Source organism: Ailuropoda melanoleuca, chromosome 14, assembly GCF_002007445.2.
Source record: "Ailuropoda melanoleuca isolate Jingjing chromosome 14, ASM200744v2, whole genome shotgun sequence".
In the NCBI taxonomy this organism is placed as follows: Eukaryota; Metazoa; Chordata; class Mammalia; order Carnivora; family Ursidae; genus Ailuropoda; species Ailuropoda melanoleuca.
Window position 1 is genome coordinate 75,763,311 of NC_048231.1, and position 15,067 is coordinate 75,778,377.

The 15,067-nt window shown below is 34.9% G+C and overlaps 1 protein-coding gene across 1 annotated transcript in view; it reads left to right on the top strand.

Moving 5' to 3' along the window:
• PIK3C3 (phosphatidylinositol 3-kinase catalytic subunit type 3) overlaps positions 1-15,067 on the top strand; it is a 136,370-nt gene that overhangs the window by 41,505 nt on the left and 79,798 nt on the right. Inside the window, exons 9-13 of the mRNA XM_034642203.1 lie at positions 20-117; positions 2,676-2,747; positions 4,786-4,890; positions 5,569-5,661; positions 13,516-13,701. Coding sequence (XP_034498094.1) covers positions 20-117; positions 2,676-2,747; positions 4,786-4,890; positions 5,569-5,661; positions 13,516-13,701 — 554 coding nt within the window. The remainder of the gene's footprint in view (positions 1-19; positions 118-2,675; positions 2,748-4,785; positions 4,891-5,568; positions 5,662-13,515; positions 13,702-15,067) is intronic.

Here is a 15,067-nt window from a genome sequence, read left to right on the forward strand (position 1 = left end):
TTTTTTTTTTTTTTTTTTTAGAGTGAGAAACGAAGTTCTAATTTCATGTACTTGATGGTTGAGTTTCGGTGTGTCAAGTGTGATGATAAGGAATATGGTATTGTTTATTATGAAAAGGTATTTGCCTTGGAACTCTTTATGGTCTCTAAAGTAGAGGGGAGGGAAAACATTAAAAAAAATTACTGTTGTACCTGCTGAGATGAATTATTTGGTTGCAGGATAGCAGCAGACAGCTGTCAGCAGCAGCTGTTTGTATATACACAAATCAGATCATATAGCTACAACAAGATTACAAAAGCCGATCATTCATGTAATGCAGTTCTGGGTTCCAGAATTCAATAAATATGTAACAGATTAAAAACTTTTTGATTAATTGTTCTGCAAATTGGCAAGTAGGACATTAAAGCAATAGCTTTATTAACAGTATTCATTGGAAAAATAAAAAGGGAATCAGTTTTTAAGTGGTAAGCTGTTGAAAGTTAAGGATATATTTACTATTTGAGTTTGTATATATAATGTGTGACCCTACCATAAGTATGGTTATTGAAGACTTCCTAAATGTGTATTTATATAATAAATGCAAAATTTAAAAAAAACATGTTTTCAGTAGGCTGAGTGATAACAAGTATGCATTTAATGGATTGGCTCTGGTCTGCTCATTATGCAAAAGAAAGTAGTCGTGTGTTTGATATGTAGCTACTTGAAAAATATCTATGCCTTAAATGCTTGTTGAAGGGTCTTAATTTAAGCACTATAGAAATAATTGCATGCTTAGTTCAGAACTACATAAACCAGGTATTATTGTGGAAATACTCAGGTGCTTAAATCAGTGTGAGTGAGGACAGACTTTTGATACATGGCACAGTAGAATAATATTTCTTCTAGTATATAGCTAAGCTTATATGCAGTGTATTTGTTTATTAGAAGCAACACTTCTAAATTATATTTATGCTTTACTGTTATTTATTAAAGCTGTCACAGTGATTTTTTAAAATATAAATTTTTTTCATAACTGTAAGTTACTACGTGAAAGAAGTTTTCATAATGTAGTTTTAGGGCTTGTGTAGTTAATTTATGATCATTTTTTGGGTACTTTTCAAGTTAATACTTTTCTTTTCTCTTCAGCTTGTATCCTTTCCCTTTAGTAAAAGGTTAGGAAAAGTTAATTTGTTTCAGCTTTTTATTTTATAAATGATAGTCTTTGGTAAAAAGAAGTTAGGAAGATAGACTTTAACGTTGCTTATTAATTCATTAGAAAAACTACATTAAAAAGGAGGGGAAATACAGGTGAGTGAATTGTTTTGTCACCAGTACACTTTAATAAAATCACACCTTACATTTTATACTATATGTAATTAAAAGCATTTTTTCTTGTCCATATGGGTTTATATTGCAAAAACATGCTAATGGAAAGGTACTTTCAAACATAAGAGATGTGAAGAATCTTTTGAAAGACAGCTTTGATAATAGATGAAATAATAACAGAATAAAAATTAGAAGAATTGCAAGTATTTTTGAAAAGATTCTTGACCCCTTTCTACTGCTTCTTGAAAATTGCTCATAAATTAATGCCTGTCTACGTACCCTGTCATATTTCCACTTAGTGTAAAGATTGCTGGGCCAGTGTATTGAATATAATGGAAATAGACTTTCTTGTCACCTGTCTTTTGTGACAGATAGCCTTAGTGAAGATTACTTGTCACAGTTGGGCTGATAAATGAAAAATCTGGTGTTGTGACTGAGAACCAGCCTGTTAAACAATGGCTGTGGGAATTTGTGGTTTTCTGTAGGACTCAATTACTGAACTAAAGTCAAGTCCCAGCACTTCCTTTCTTTCAGTCTCTCCTGATTTGGTTGCACGTATCTAACATTAGAAATACTAGCATTTGGAAATTGACGGAAAAGCTTGATGTGAGGTGTACGGTTGTGAGGAAATGAATTTTGACCTTAATTACTTTAGCATTTTCCAGTGTGTATGCAGTGACATTTATTATGCTGAATTACCTCTCTTGCCTGATTTGGATAAGAATAAAAGCCAATACTTATTAAAAATGATAATACCAACAAAATAAGGCAGCTTTATTTCTTAAGAATTGATGGATTAATTCTTCTTATTCAAGTTTGCATTGTATTCAGTAGAGGCAATGTTGCTGAATCTCCAGCTGTGTATAAATTTCAGTAACATTAATCCCATGCTTACAATCCAACTTCTTTGAATGGAACTCAGTTGTGATAATTTGAAGTTACCAACATCTACTTAGTAGTTTTCACAAATGATGCAACATATCCCTTGTGCCATAATTTGATTATACTTTGTGGCTTCTTGTTCTAAGTTTGAAAATTAGGACATACTGCTTTTGACCCACTAGCATTAAAAACAGAGTTAAAAATAACTGACAAACAATCTACTGATTTCCAGACCTCATATATCTAAAAACTGTAACAAGTTTTTATTGTTAGGTATTATTTTCCCCCAAATATTTCATCAGCAACAACAGGTAAAAAATGGATATGTGATTTAAAATACAGTTGAAAGAAGATGCATTTTTAAAAGGGAGGAATAATGTTCATCAAATAGAACTAAAATACATTGGAGTGTACGTTCTTATGTATTATTCTTACCATTTGGTTAAATTTTGTTTATTTTTTTTTCAACTTACTACACTGTAATCCAGGATGGTGATGAGTCATCTCCAATTTTAACAAGCTTTGAGATAGTAAAAGTTCCTGACCCTCAGATGTCTATGGTGAGTTATTGCCAAATTTCTTATGAAAGTGCTTTTCTCCAGAGTGATTATGACTTGGATCCACAGCATACAGTTTCTTTTAAAAAAAATATATCTGTAACTAACTCAGCTATCTAAAAGTGATTTGTAAGTCCATTTTAGCTATCTGAAATCAGGTGCAGGTGGAATTTTTACAATATCAACATCTAAAAATATGGTCAAGATAGTATAGTGTTCGGGAACCATTTATTTGAATTATTGGAAGAGTTAGGAGATGTAGTCTCGAAGTGAGAACTTGGGGAAGCAGGTACTGGAAAGACTGTCATCATATGGGAGGGGACTTTGTTTATACCAGGATGTAACACTGGGTTCAATGGATGAGAATTTTAGGGAGACTGATTTTGTCGAAAAATCTGGAAGATTATTGTAGCTGCTAGAACTGTTTAATTTGGATCATGGTGACTTGGATGATTTTGAGATACCCATCTGTGGAATTTTTGAGATGATGGTTTGGGGATATGAAACAGGAAGAGTTCTTTGCAACAGAAGTTTAATTAGGTAACTTTAAATTTAGAACGTTTCAGGCAAAAAATCCTTTTAGTAGCATAATAGATACCATGATATTCACACTTACAACTCAATACGTCACCCTGAACCATTTTTTCTTATTTTTTACTTTTCTAATTGGATTAGTTACCTTCCTAATCAGACCAAAGTGAATTTAAAGTAGCATATTAGAAGGTAAAAGCATGACGACGGAGGTACATACAGGTCATTAAAGCAGGAAGTAACAAAGGAAGAGACGGGGGAAAAAGTATAAAAAATTAGAAAAAAGGGCAACTTGGGAATCTTTTGGAAACAAACATCGTAAATATGATAAAGGTGACATTTCATCACTGGAACATAGTGCTGGGGAATTGATTAGCCATTTGGAAAAAGAATTAAACCAGACACATACCTCACATCATACGTAAAGAAAAATTCCAAATAGATCAGGGGTTGGATTTAATTATTAAAAAATGAAGCCTTACTAGTACTTTACTTTAAATATAGGGAAAAACTTCTAACAATGACTCAAAATCCAGAGGCAGTTAAAGAAGTGATTAGTAAATTTGACTACATTAAAAAAATTGCATGGCAAAACACTGTAACAAAGTCAAAAGACAATGGACAAACTGGAAGAAATTCTTCTTGACATATTTCACAGACAAAGGGATGAATATCTAATATATAGAGATCTTAAAACCAAGTGACAAAGCAGCAAAAAGCCAGTTGAAAGGAGAAAGACATGCGAAGACTGTTCACACATGCAAAAATAAATAAAATAAATCTCTTTAAACAAAGACAGTATGTTCAAAACTAATGATTTTGGCCATCGGTAAAATAGTTCACACCAAGTATGTATATATTCAGCCAGTATGGTCATCATCCCTGCCTTCAGTCACTACTGGCAGTTAAACTGCTAAGATAGTAGGACGGTGATATCACAAGTTCACTAGTAGCTCAGCGGAAGAGGGAACACTTTAGGCTGGGTTGTCAGGGAAGATTTGAGAGTAAAGGTTTTATCTGAGTGGGTAGAGGATGTGAAAACCTTGAATATATGGAGAATGAGGGTTATTATGAGATGTTTTAAGAAGCTGGAATGGTAAATGCATATTATGGCACTAGTGAAGCATAAGGCATGTTTAGTTTCCCTATCTCAAAATGGTGATTTTTTTTCCAATTTAATTTTTGTTCATTTTTAAAAAAGATTTATGTATTTATTTTAGAGAATGGGGGGAGGGGCAGAGGGAAATAATCTTCAAACAGGCTCTCTGCTGGGGGTGGAGCCTGACGTGGGGCTCCATCTCAGGACATATGAAATCATGACCTGAAATGAAAAAAATGGTGATATTAAAAAAAAAAAATACATAGGGGACAAAGTTGTAACAAGAATAAAATGTTACATATTATAAAATGGTCTTAAGTAAGCAACTGTTTATTTTTGCCTTTCTAATTGGCTGTTGAAACTTCCTTTTGATGAAGTTTATGTTGTTGATTAATTATAAATAATTTATAGGAGAATTTAGTTGAGAGCAAACACCACAAGCTTGCCCGGAGTTTAAGAAGTGGACCTTCTGACCATGATCTCAAACCTAACGCTGCCACAAGAGATCAGCTAAATGTAAGAGAATTTATAAACTATTAATATAAAAAAATGAAATGTGTAATTTGGTTGCAACTGATGTAATAACCACTTCATTTGAAAGTGATTCAAATGCATGTTTTTTTCAGGTTAATGAAATCTATGTAATTTCAACAAATTTGCTTTTTCTGTGGCTTTTGTTTTTGTTTTTTAATCATTTTGGGGCTCTAAGAAAATATATTAACTCTGAAAGCAGAGCTACAAATAGTATATACTTTCTTGATATAACGGTCTTAGAAATTGGCCCTAAGGTATTGTTTAAAGGAAGCCTTGGTGTGCACACATGCGTTGTGTGTGTTGACTTGATAGGGGAATGTTTATTGCTTATTTTATTTTTCCTTTTGGAAAGAAAGGGGACTTTTGTTATTTTGATTTGGTTTATTTTTGGTTGAATGAAATGAGCTCTGTAGTTAACAGCTTTTTATATGGAGTGTGACTTTTTAAATTTCATCTTTTTCTCCTCCTGCACTCCAATAATATCCTTTTTAGACTAATAAGTACTGCAAATTTAAGTTTTGCTCTGCTGCATGTACATTCTCCCTACTTCTATAAAAGTTCTATTATAGAGATATTTAAATAAATGAAAAATTTTAAATAAATAGAAATATAGGAAGACTCTATTTGACAAAAGTAGTTTTTTTTTTTTCTTTTTTGTAGATTATTGTGAGTTATCCACCAACCAAGCAACTTACATATGAAGAACAAGATCTTGTTTGGAAGTTTAGATATTATCTTACTAATCAAGAAAAAGTGAGTATCTTGAATATTTTCATATGTCATATTTATCTGTAAACTTTGTTGCTAATGAATAAGATGAAGTTAAACTGCCATGGAAATAGAGTGTTACTGTCAGATTAAAAATATGTTATAGGGCAATATGTATGATACTTTATTTTTTAAATATTACAAAGGGTACACACACAAAGACACAGGTACCAGTTCGTTGGTGCACAGGTTATGCCTAGAGGCATAGTTTGGATGGGTTAAATCAGAGAGACTTGGGTTTAGTTGCTAGCACTTCTACTTATTCTTAATAGGTAAGGTTTGGAGAATTGCTTTGCAAGCTTGGTTTCCTCAATTTTCTAATGATGCCAGCCCTTCTTCACGGGTGAGGTAATACTGGTGAATAACCTGGCCAAGCAGATGGAGAGTAAATTTTGATTCACTTCTGTCTTCATTGTTCTCACCTCTTTGAAACTGGGTGACTAGCCAACTATTTATGTTATTTAAAAGGACTATAGAATTTTGGAGGAGATGTGGCTAGAGGGAGAGTATGGGAGATGTAATTTGAAATGTGTGAATTGAGTTTGTGGAGTGCCATCCATCTTGGCATACAGGATAGAGACAAGGTCAGAACGAGACATTTGCTTTTCTTTGCTTTTCTTTTCTTTCTTTCTTTCTTTTTTTTTTTTTTTTGGAAAGATTTATTTATTTATTTATTTGAGAGAGAGAGAGAGAGAGAGCATGTGTGAACAGAGGGGAGGAGTAGAGGGAGAGGGAGAGAGAGAATCTCAAGGAGACTCTACGTTGAGTATGGAGCCTGATGTGGGGCTCGATCTCACACCCTGAGATCATGACCTGAGCTGAAATCAAGAGTCAGCCACTTAACCTACTATGCCACCTAGGCGCCCCTAGACATTTTCTTTTCTTAATGAAACCAAGGAGTAGATGAAGTTTCTGGAGAATTATGATAAAGTAGTCAGCATTAGATTTGGGTCCGGAGACTTGGTTCTGAGTCTTACTGTTGCCACTAAAAAGCTTTCTGATTGCTGGCCCATCACTTCACCTGTCTGAATTTTAGTTTTTCGTATTTAATATGAGTTGATTAAACAATTGTGAACTTCTAAGTGTCGTTTGGTACTTAAAATAGTCTGTAAATTCTCAGAACATAAGTTCAAGGATTAACTCTTAAGATAGAATAATAATAACCAGTATCTATTCACCAGCCACAGTGTGCCAGGGATCTTTTCAATCCCATAACAACCCCACGATATCAGTGTTAATGATGGTGTTCTACAGATGAAAGACCTGTGCAGCAGCACAGAGCTTACAGAGGCTGCCTCTTGATGTGTTCACATCTCTGAGTTAGAAGCGAACTCAGTCAGGGAAGCCGTGGAAAAGTGGACTGTAGAGAAAATGTTTGCAACATCACGCACATGCCTCAGCAGGAGTTCTGAAACGTGTTGGGGACAAAACATAGAAGTGTCAGGAAAATTAATATCTGTCAGAAAGCTATTATATAATTATATGAGAATGAATATGTTTTACAATCTCATGAAACAGTCTTTAGCTACTTTGTTGAACTTGTTTTTCTGAAATAATTGCATTTCTTTTAGTTTCTAAAGTAAAGATAAAAATTCATTTGCAGCTCATCTTAACTCTCCAGCTTTTCTTCTTTATCTTTTATTGATGTCTTGGGAAATTGTGGATGAATCATATTAACTCTTCTTTACATCCTTAACAAGTGTGAGAGAAGAATTTTAAATTTATTCTCTTCATTACTGCAAAAAAGGAAATATTCATCAATAGAAACTCAGGTTGTGATTCAGTGTTTTATAAAAAGATTGAGTTAGTATATGATTCTTAGTTAAATGAAGAATAACCTTGGTCCCAGAAATTGCATCTTGAATGTAGCACAGTGTTTTCTAAAATATACAGCGAGATATTGAATTAAACCTGTTTAAATGTATGGGTTCAGGAAGCATAGAAAAGATTTACAGAGCAGAACTGCCTTAGATAGAAAGGCTTGCAAGAAAAATTGTTTGTTTAAACAAGTAGTCACTTCCCACTGAAATTCAATTACTTCTAGATATGTGCAAAAGAAATAAAATGCTCAAGTGATATAAAGTGTGTGACAAGTTTCATTTAACTAGTTGATTTCAAGTTTTCGAAAGGTGGGTGATGAAACTTCAATTCTCAGGACATATTATAGAATTCTTATGATCACTAGAGTAGAGCAAACAATATTTTTTAATGTTTGGGAAGCACTTTTCAGTAAACCAAATATATATATTGGCCTTGAAGTGACCAGAGGAATTATTCACACAGCCACATTTGTATCTCTAATAATTTAAAATGGGTTTTGTAGAAAACAAATACTCTGGTACCCCTGTCCCTTAATTTATTTACACAAAGAAATTCTTTCAGTGTCAGTTTCTCAGAAACTGATTTAGATTATTTGGCATTTGGGCCCCGAGGCTGAAAAGATTTCCTGGAGAGAAAACAGTACTCAGAAAACAAATTGGTAGAAATTAGTTGTTGCAAATTTATACTTCTTATTTGCTTTTTAATTAAATTGCGCCTTTCCATCTATTTTTTTCTAAATGACCTGTCTTAAGGACTTTGAATGAAAACCCTCTGGTCTGGATTTGATGTTGCACCTAAAAAGTTCATGGTAACCACATTGTCTAGCAAAACCAGTGAAATTTAGGTAGAATTTTTAAATTTGTAGTTTGTACTATGTAGGAAGTGACTTATTTTTATGAAACCCAAAATGTGATTTTGTAACTTTCCAAACCAGTAAATGGTAAATGGCTTCTTCTTATAAAAATGTTAATTAAAAATAACTTCTTAATGCCTTTTTATTATCTTTGGGGAAAAAAAGCAGTAGGAAGAGTCACATGTGGTGAAGATAATAGTGATGCACTGACTATTCCTATGAGGCTGTTTCTGAAGTAGCTACGGAGACAGTGACATCAGGACAATAATCATGTTTCTGCTTCCTGTCAAGAAGTTGATGATGAACCATAACAGAAGTGAATTCAGTTCAGCAAGTGTTTGTTACTACTCTTGGCCTAGTATTATTCAAGAGTCCGGACTTCAGAATACCATTTCTCTGTCCTCATATGAATTAAAACTGTTTTAGGGAAAGGATATTTTTACACAATCAAAATGGAGAAGCATAAGCATGTAATTGATTAATGGTTACTCTCTTAATAAACATTTAGGTAATTACTGTAATAGAAAGGTAGAGTAGAATCAGCTTAATGTGCTGTGATAGGAAGGAAGTTTCACAGAGCAAAGATTGGTCTTAAAGTTTGAATAAGCTTCAATGATATTTCTATTTGATGATCATTTTTCATGGGGAAGAAAAGCATGAGTAAGCATGTGTTAGGTTCAGAGACAAAAAATGGTATGAATGGTTATGAAACAAAAAATGGAGTCAGTTTGAGCCTTGAATTCTATGCTTGGGAGTTGGATTTCACTGGCAGTAGGAAACCACTAAAGCAAAAGAATGTGCCTTAAGAAGTAATGTTTTAAGGAAGTCAAGCTGGGGCAGATTGGAGCAGATCTGGGAATGAAAAAAGAGACCGAATTAGGAGGCTCCTCTATGATTTTAAGAGTAGTATTGGAGGGCAAGGGAAGGAGAGGAGAATGTATAAAATAATTTGGTGACACCTCTCAGGCATGAGGCTTGAGTGCCTGAAATAAGGAAATAGGGCAAATGGAAGGAGCAGGCTGAGGAGATATTTTCAATTCTGAGTCAAAAGTATTAGAGGCACGAGTGTGATATTGTGATATAGTAAGAAATATATATTTGTTTTTTGTCTCTGGCACAGAGTTTCTAAAGCCCTGAGAATTTCCTGAGTGGTAGGGATGAGATGATGTCTTTTGTTATTGATAGTAAGTCCCTTTCAACCTTACCTGCGTTTATCCTAATAAGGTGACTCTTGCTTGAGGGGGCTGGTTTCTAGAGGAACCAACCAAGTGATTAGACAGTTGGAATTTTCAGCCCCACCACCTAACCTTTGGGAGAGGGACTAGAAATTGCATTAATCACCACTGGCCAGAAATTTAATAAAACATACCAATGTAACGGAACCTTCATAAAAACCTAGAATGACAGGGTTTGTAGCGCTTCTGGGTTGGTGAATGCGTCCATGTGACAGGAGAGTGGCACACCTAGACTTTTATAGGGACAGAAGCTCCTTTGCTTGGGACCCTCCCTCACCTTGCCTAATGGACCTTTCATCTGGTTACTCATTTTTGTATCCTTTATAATAAACTGGCAATGATAAGTAAAATATTTCTCTGAGTTTTGTGAGCTGTTATAGCAAATTACTGAACCTGAGTTCAGTATGTGTTGTTGGTAACTTTTGATTTGTAGCCAAGTTAGACACAAGTGTGGCAACCTGGGGACCCAAAAGTTGCAATTGGCATCTGAAATGGGAAGCAGTTTTGAGACTGACCCTTTAACCTATGGAAACTTCAGTAACTCCAGGTAGTTTCAAATTAAGTTAGATGGTGGGACACCTAGTTGGTGTCCTCAGAGAATTAAGGAATTGTTTGGTGTGGAAAACCACACATTTGTTGGCAGGAGTGTCCTCCATAGAGGACTAGGTTTCTCTTTAGCAACAAATTAGGAATTTCCAATAACTTACTTGGTAGAAGTTAAAAATAGAAATATATATGGTGAACATAGTTTTTTTCAGCTCTGAAGTGATTGTGCACATGATTCTAAGAGAGGTTCTAAGATCAGAAGGGAGGTTAATAAAATGTTGCTGTTAATATAAAACATGGCAATAAATGTGTTAATGTTAACACTAGACGTTGACTCAACATCAGAAATAGGATAACAGTAATATCAGATGATAAAATAATTAACATCAAATATTTATTATATACAAAGTACTGTTCTAAATATTTACATTCAGTGACTTTATTTAATCATTACCACAACCTTATAAGATGAGTCATTTAAAGTTAAGTAGTGCGCTCCTAATGACTCAGTTAATAATTGATGGAGTCGGGAATTAGGATTTGACCCCAAACACTCTGGCTCTAAAGCCTGTACTCTCCAGTTATCTGTGGAAACTCTATAAAATTGCATCATTTGAATCCTGTACCTTTACATACGTCAATTCAGCATCTTTAAAGGGCCAGAGATTAAGTGTCATCATTACTATTGCCTCAAATTCTTACACTTTGTACCATTCTCATTTCTCTTCTCCTTATTTCTGTCTTTATTATACTACCTCTTTGTTTACATTTGTGACATTCAGCATTATAAAGTTGTGAATTTTTTGTACAGTGCCTTAAGTTCCTTGGCAGCATCATGATCTATAAATCTTACTAGTAAATCTGTAAATCTGAGAATCTCGGGGCTAGATTGTTTCAGTTATTGAATTGAGTACATCAGCATGCTGCGAGATTTGCTTGTAAGTACATATCCACACATTTCTATTAAGACTGCTGATGTGCTGTGAAATGGAAAAGTTTTCGCTGTAGTTATTTAAGAGGTATTGCTTTGTTTCGACATTCAACATAGAAATACATTTTAGAAATGAAAAATAAATGCATGGAATAAGTTAGAAGGGTGGTCTGTGTTCTTACATGGAGAAGGGAGTACTCTGCTAAATGGCACGTGGGAGGTACAGAAGAAATGGATAGCTAATCTTGCAGAACTCAGACTCCAATTGTAGGGATACGAATGCCCACCAAATCATTTGGCAGTTAGAAGAGTATCATTTGAATGAAGAGAGTAAAATTGAGGCAGCTACTAAAGGAAGAGCTCAGAGTTGCTGAAAACTAACTGGAAAGGATGAGTCTTTGACAAGCTGGCCTTGAAGATGATGCTACTATTTGGGTGAGGAGCTTGTAGATACGAGTTAGACAAAGTCATGTAAAAAATAGGTTAGCTTAGTTGAAGCATAAAGGGAGAATGAGAGAGGATTGTGGTGAGAAGTATCATTGAAGTGCTTTGGGAAAGAAGTCAAGGTTTTGTTGTTATGTTTGTATATTGTTTTTTATTTGTTTGTTTGTTGTTTTTATAAATTAGATCCTATCATCTAATGGGAAACCACGCTATAACCATATGGCAGTCATCATCAACTATTAGAAAAGCTGTCCATATGGTGGGTTTAAATTTACTCTCATTCTCCCCCTTAAAACTGGTCAGTGGGAAGAAATTACATGAAAACACATTTGTATTTTGGTACATTACACTTAAAAAATAAAAAATGGGTTCACTATCTATAAAAACATTGTGTGCTTTGGAAATTAGTCACTGAAATTACTTAAATATTAGGTCTCTTTTTGGTGGGGTTGTTAGAAGATGATTTCTGTTGACAGTTGGAGAGTCATTCTAACATCACTTCCAACTTGAGGTGAGAGTTTATATGAAATGATTAGAAGTGAAACTGGTATTAAGACACTTAGCTAGAAGGCTATGCCAAACTCCAGATGTGTGATGTAGTGAGAATCAACTTGAGGAGAAAATGCAGGAAATATTGCTAGGAAATAATGGTTAGGAATTGGGAATGGATTTAGGAGGTCAGTGTTGGTGGAATAATGTCTCTAAGCGGCATGGGTCTAGCTAATTAGGAGCTGGCAGTGTCTTAATCCTAGGGGGGATCCATCTGGTGAAAGATGCATGGGCTGAGTGTTAGTGGACCTGGAGTTTGGGTGTAGATTGTCCACCATTTTGAGGTGATGGGTAAGCCACTTAACTTCAGTGAGATTTTATACAGTTCGAGCAGTGGACTAGATAATCTCCATTGTGCTTTTTTGCTTAATTTAGTTAAATCAAAAATAAGTTAGGGGATGGGCATCAGGGTTCATTTTATGTCATACTAACCAGTAATTGTGTTTTGTTGTCCAAAGGACATTTTCTTGAGAACTTGATTAGTTTACTAATGAAAAGATTTTAGTTGGACAGAGTAGGAATTTAAAATTTTAAAGTTATCTTTGTTCAAAAGATGAAATCTTGGAGAAAAAAGAAAATGGGATCAGCCTGGAAAGTGTTCCCAGTAGGAAGATGTGACAGTAGAGATTGGTTTTTTTGTTTGTTTGTTTTTGTTTTTTTATGGAAAACAAGTATACATCCATTTTAAAAGAGCATTTATTATGTATGCAACCGTGAGTGTTGTGCTCCAAGGTCATTTACTTACCTGGAAGATCTTGTGAAAACTTGGATAGGTATGCTGCCTGTCTAAAGAAGTGAGGTTCCAGAAAGGCACTACGAACAGGCAGCTGAATCATAGAATATTTGCTACTGCTTCTGTATTTATCTTTCTGTGGAGTTTTTGATTGTCTACCTTTTTAAATAGTTACTTCTCTGTATAAGAGCTGTACATATTTAATTTAGTTTGAGCCCTCATGTCTGAGTATCTGGGAAACCCAATGATCTGGGGAGGTGTTTGAGAGTGAGGTTGGTGGTAAGGATTCTGCCCTCACTTGACTTTGGCCTCTTCATTCATTGGCTGCAGTATTTTATGTCTCATGCTGATGTTATAAAATGAAGGTTGTCTTTAAGGCATCACATGAGAATATGCCTCATCTCTTTATTTCCATGTCTTGAAGCCTGCAGTATTTTAAAATAAAAAAGAAAATGAAGAAAAGCCAAAGAAAACTTAAAAATTCATAGTGCTCTGTAAGTGGTTTAACCTGAAAAATGTAAAGTTACAGGGAACATGTTTCTTTTTTTTCTCTATCCTGTAGTATTTTTCTAGGATCATATATGTGTTTAGTGATTACACAAGGAGTCGGTCATCGACTCTGTGACTCTGCCGTTAGCACCAAGCGACTCTGCCGAGTCGCCCTTGACCTTCCTTACCCCAGGTAATAGGCTGTTGTTTCTAATTTTAAAATCTTTTCTGATTTTAGGCCTTGACAAAGTTCTTGAAATGTGTTAATTGGGATCTACCTCAGGAGGCCAAACAGGCATTGGAACTTCTAGGAAAATGGAAGCCAATGGATGTAGAGGACTCCTTGGAGCTGTTATCCTCCCATTACACCAATCCAACAGTCAGGCGTTATGCTGTTGCCCGGTTGCGACAGGCAGATGATGAGGTACATTATTATTCATTACTTCTCTTTGACTGGGTACTTTTTTTCTTTTTTTTTTTAAAGTGGGCTCCATGCCCAAAGTGGAGTCCAGCACAGGGCTTGAACTCATGACCCTGAGATCAAGACCTGAGCCAAGATCAAAAGTCAGACACTCAACCAACAGAGCCATTCATGTGGCCCAGACTGGGTACATTTTAAACTAGAGCCTGATTATAGGCTCTATAGCATACCTCCCCTGCCTACCCCCGTTTGTGTGTGTGGGGGGGGGGGCGGGAGGGAGAGAGAGATTTTTAGAAGGGAAGAGGATATACTAGGTGTGTTTTCAGAAGTAAAATTAAAATATTCCTCCAAGGACTCTTCTGTGAAATGAAAATTTACTTCCTGATCTGTTACATGATAGGACAGTCTCTCCCAGGACATTTACCTGGCAGCAGAGCTTGTATTGCTCTGTCTGGAAAAAAGAATTCTAATGAAAAATGGTTTAATGCAGCACCAGCTAGGGAATAATTCAGATCCCCTCTATCAGTCAGTATACAACAAGCCACATTTAATTGCAGCCTTGAAAAGCCCTTGGGGCCTTTAAAGCATAGAGATGCATGGTCATCTTATTCTCCTTCAAACTTCTCCTTTAAACTTTCATCGGCTGACAATTATATGTATATGTAGATTTTCTGAAGGTGGTTTTGAATCCTCTGGAAAGCAAAGACTGCAAACTTTATGCTGGCTATTTATATACATAGAAAGCCACCAGGGAAGGAGGAACACTCTGTCGACACAAAGCATTGCTGGATTTTGAATTTTAGTAATTGCTAATAAGATGGAGTAATCCAGCAATTTTTTTTTTTACTTATTAATTTTTATAGGGTGGATGTCTTTTCCAAACATAACCTAATAATTTATGCTAGCCTGCAGGGCTTATAGGATATGGGATAAGTCTTCTCAAACCTCGATACATATAGGAATGTTGATCCCATAGAACAATGAATATCAAAGATCTTTTTTTTAAAAAGTCATTTTGAATTCATAGTGGCAAAGCATAGCATTTACTAGGTCAATAAGGATGATGTATGTCTGTATTTAATTATTGTAAAATGTAAGCAATAAATAGTGCAGTGAACGCTCACATGTAATTTACCTGTCTTCAGCAGTTGCCAGCTTATAGTGGTCTTGTTTCATCTGTAACACCATTTATTTCCTCTTCTCCATTCTCTACCCTCCACGGGATTATTTCAGCATATTATCTTTCTTCCTCATTGTCTTCACTGTATCACAAGTAAAAATTGAAATGTGGAAATACTGTAATATTTATTTGAAATTCATTAGAAATTTAACTTAAATCATTAATTCTCTGTGTTTAACATGAGTCATA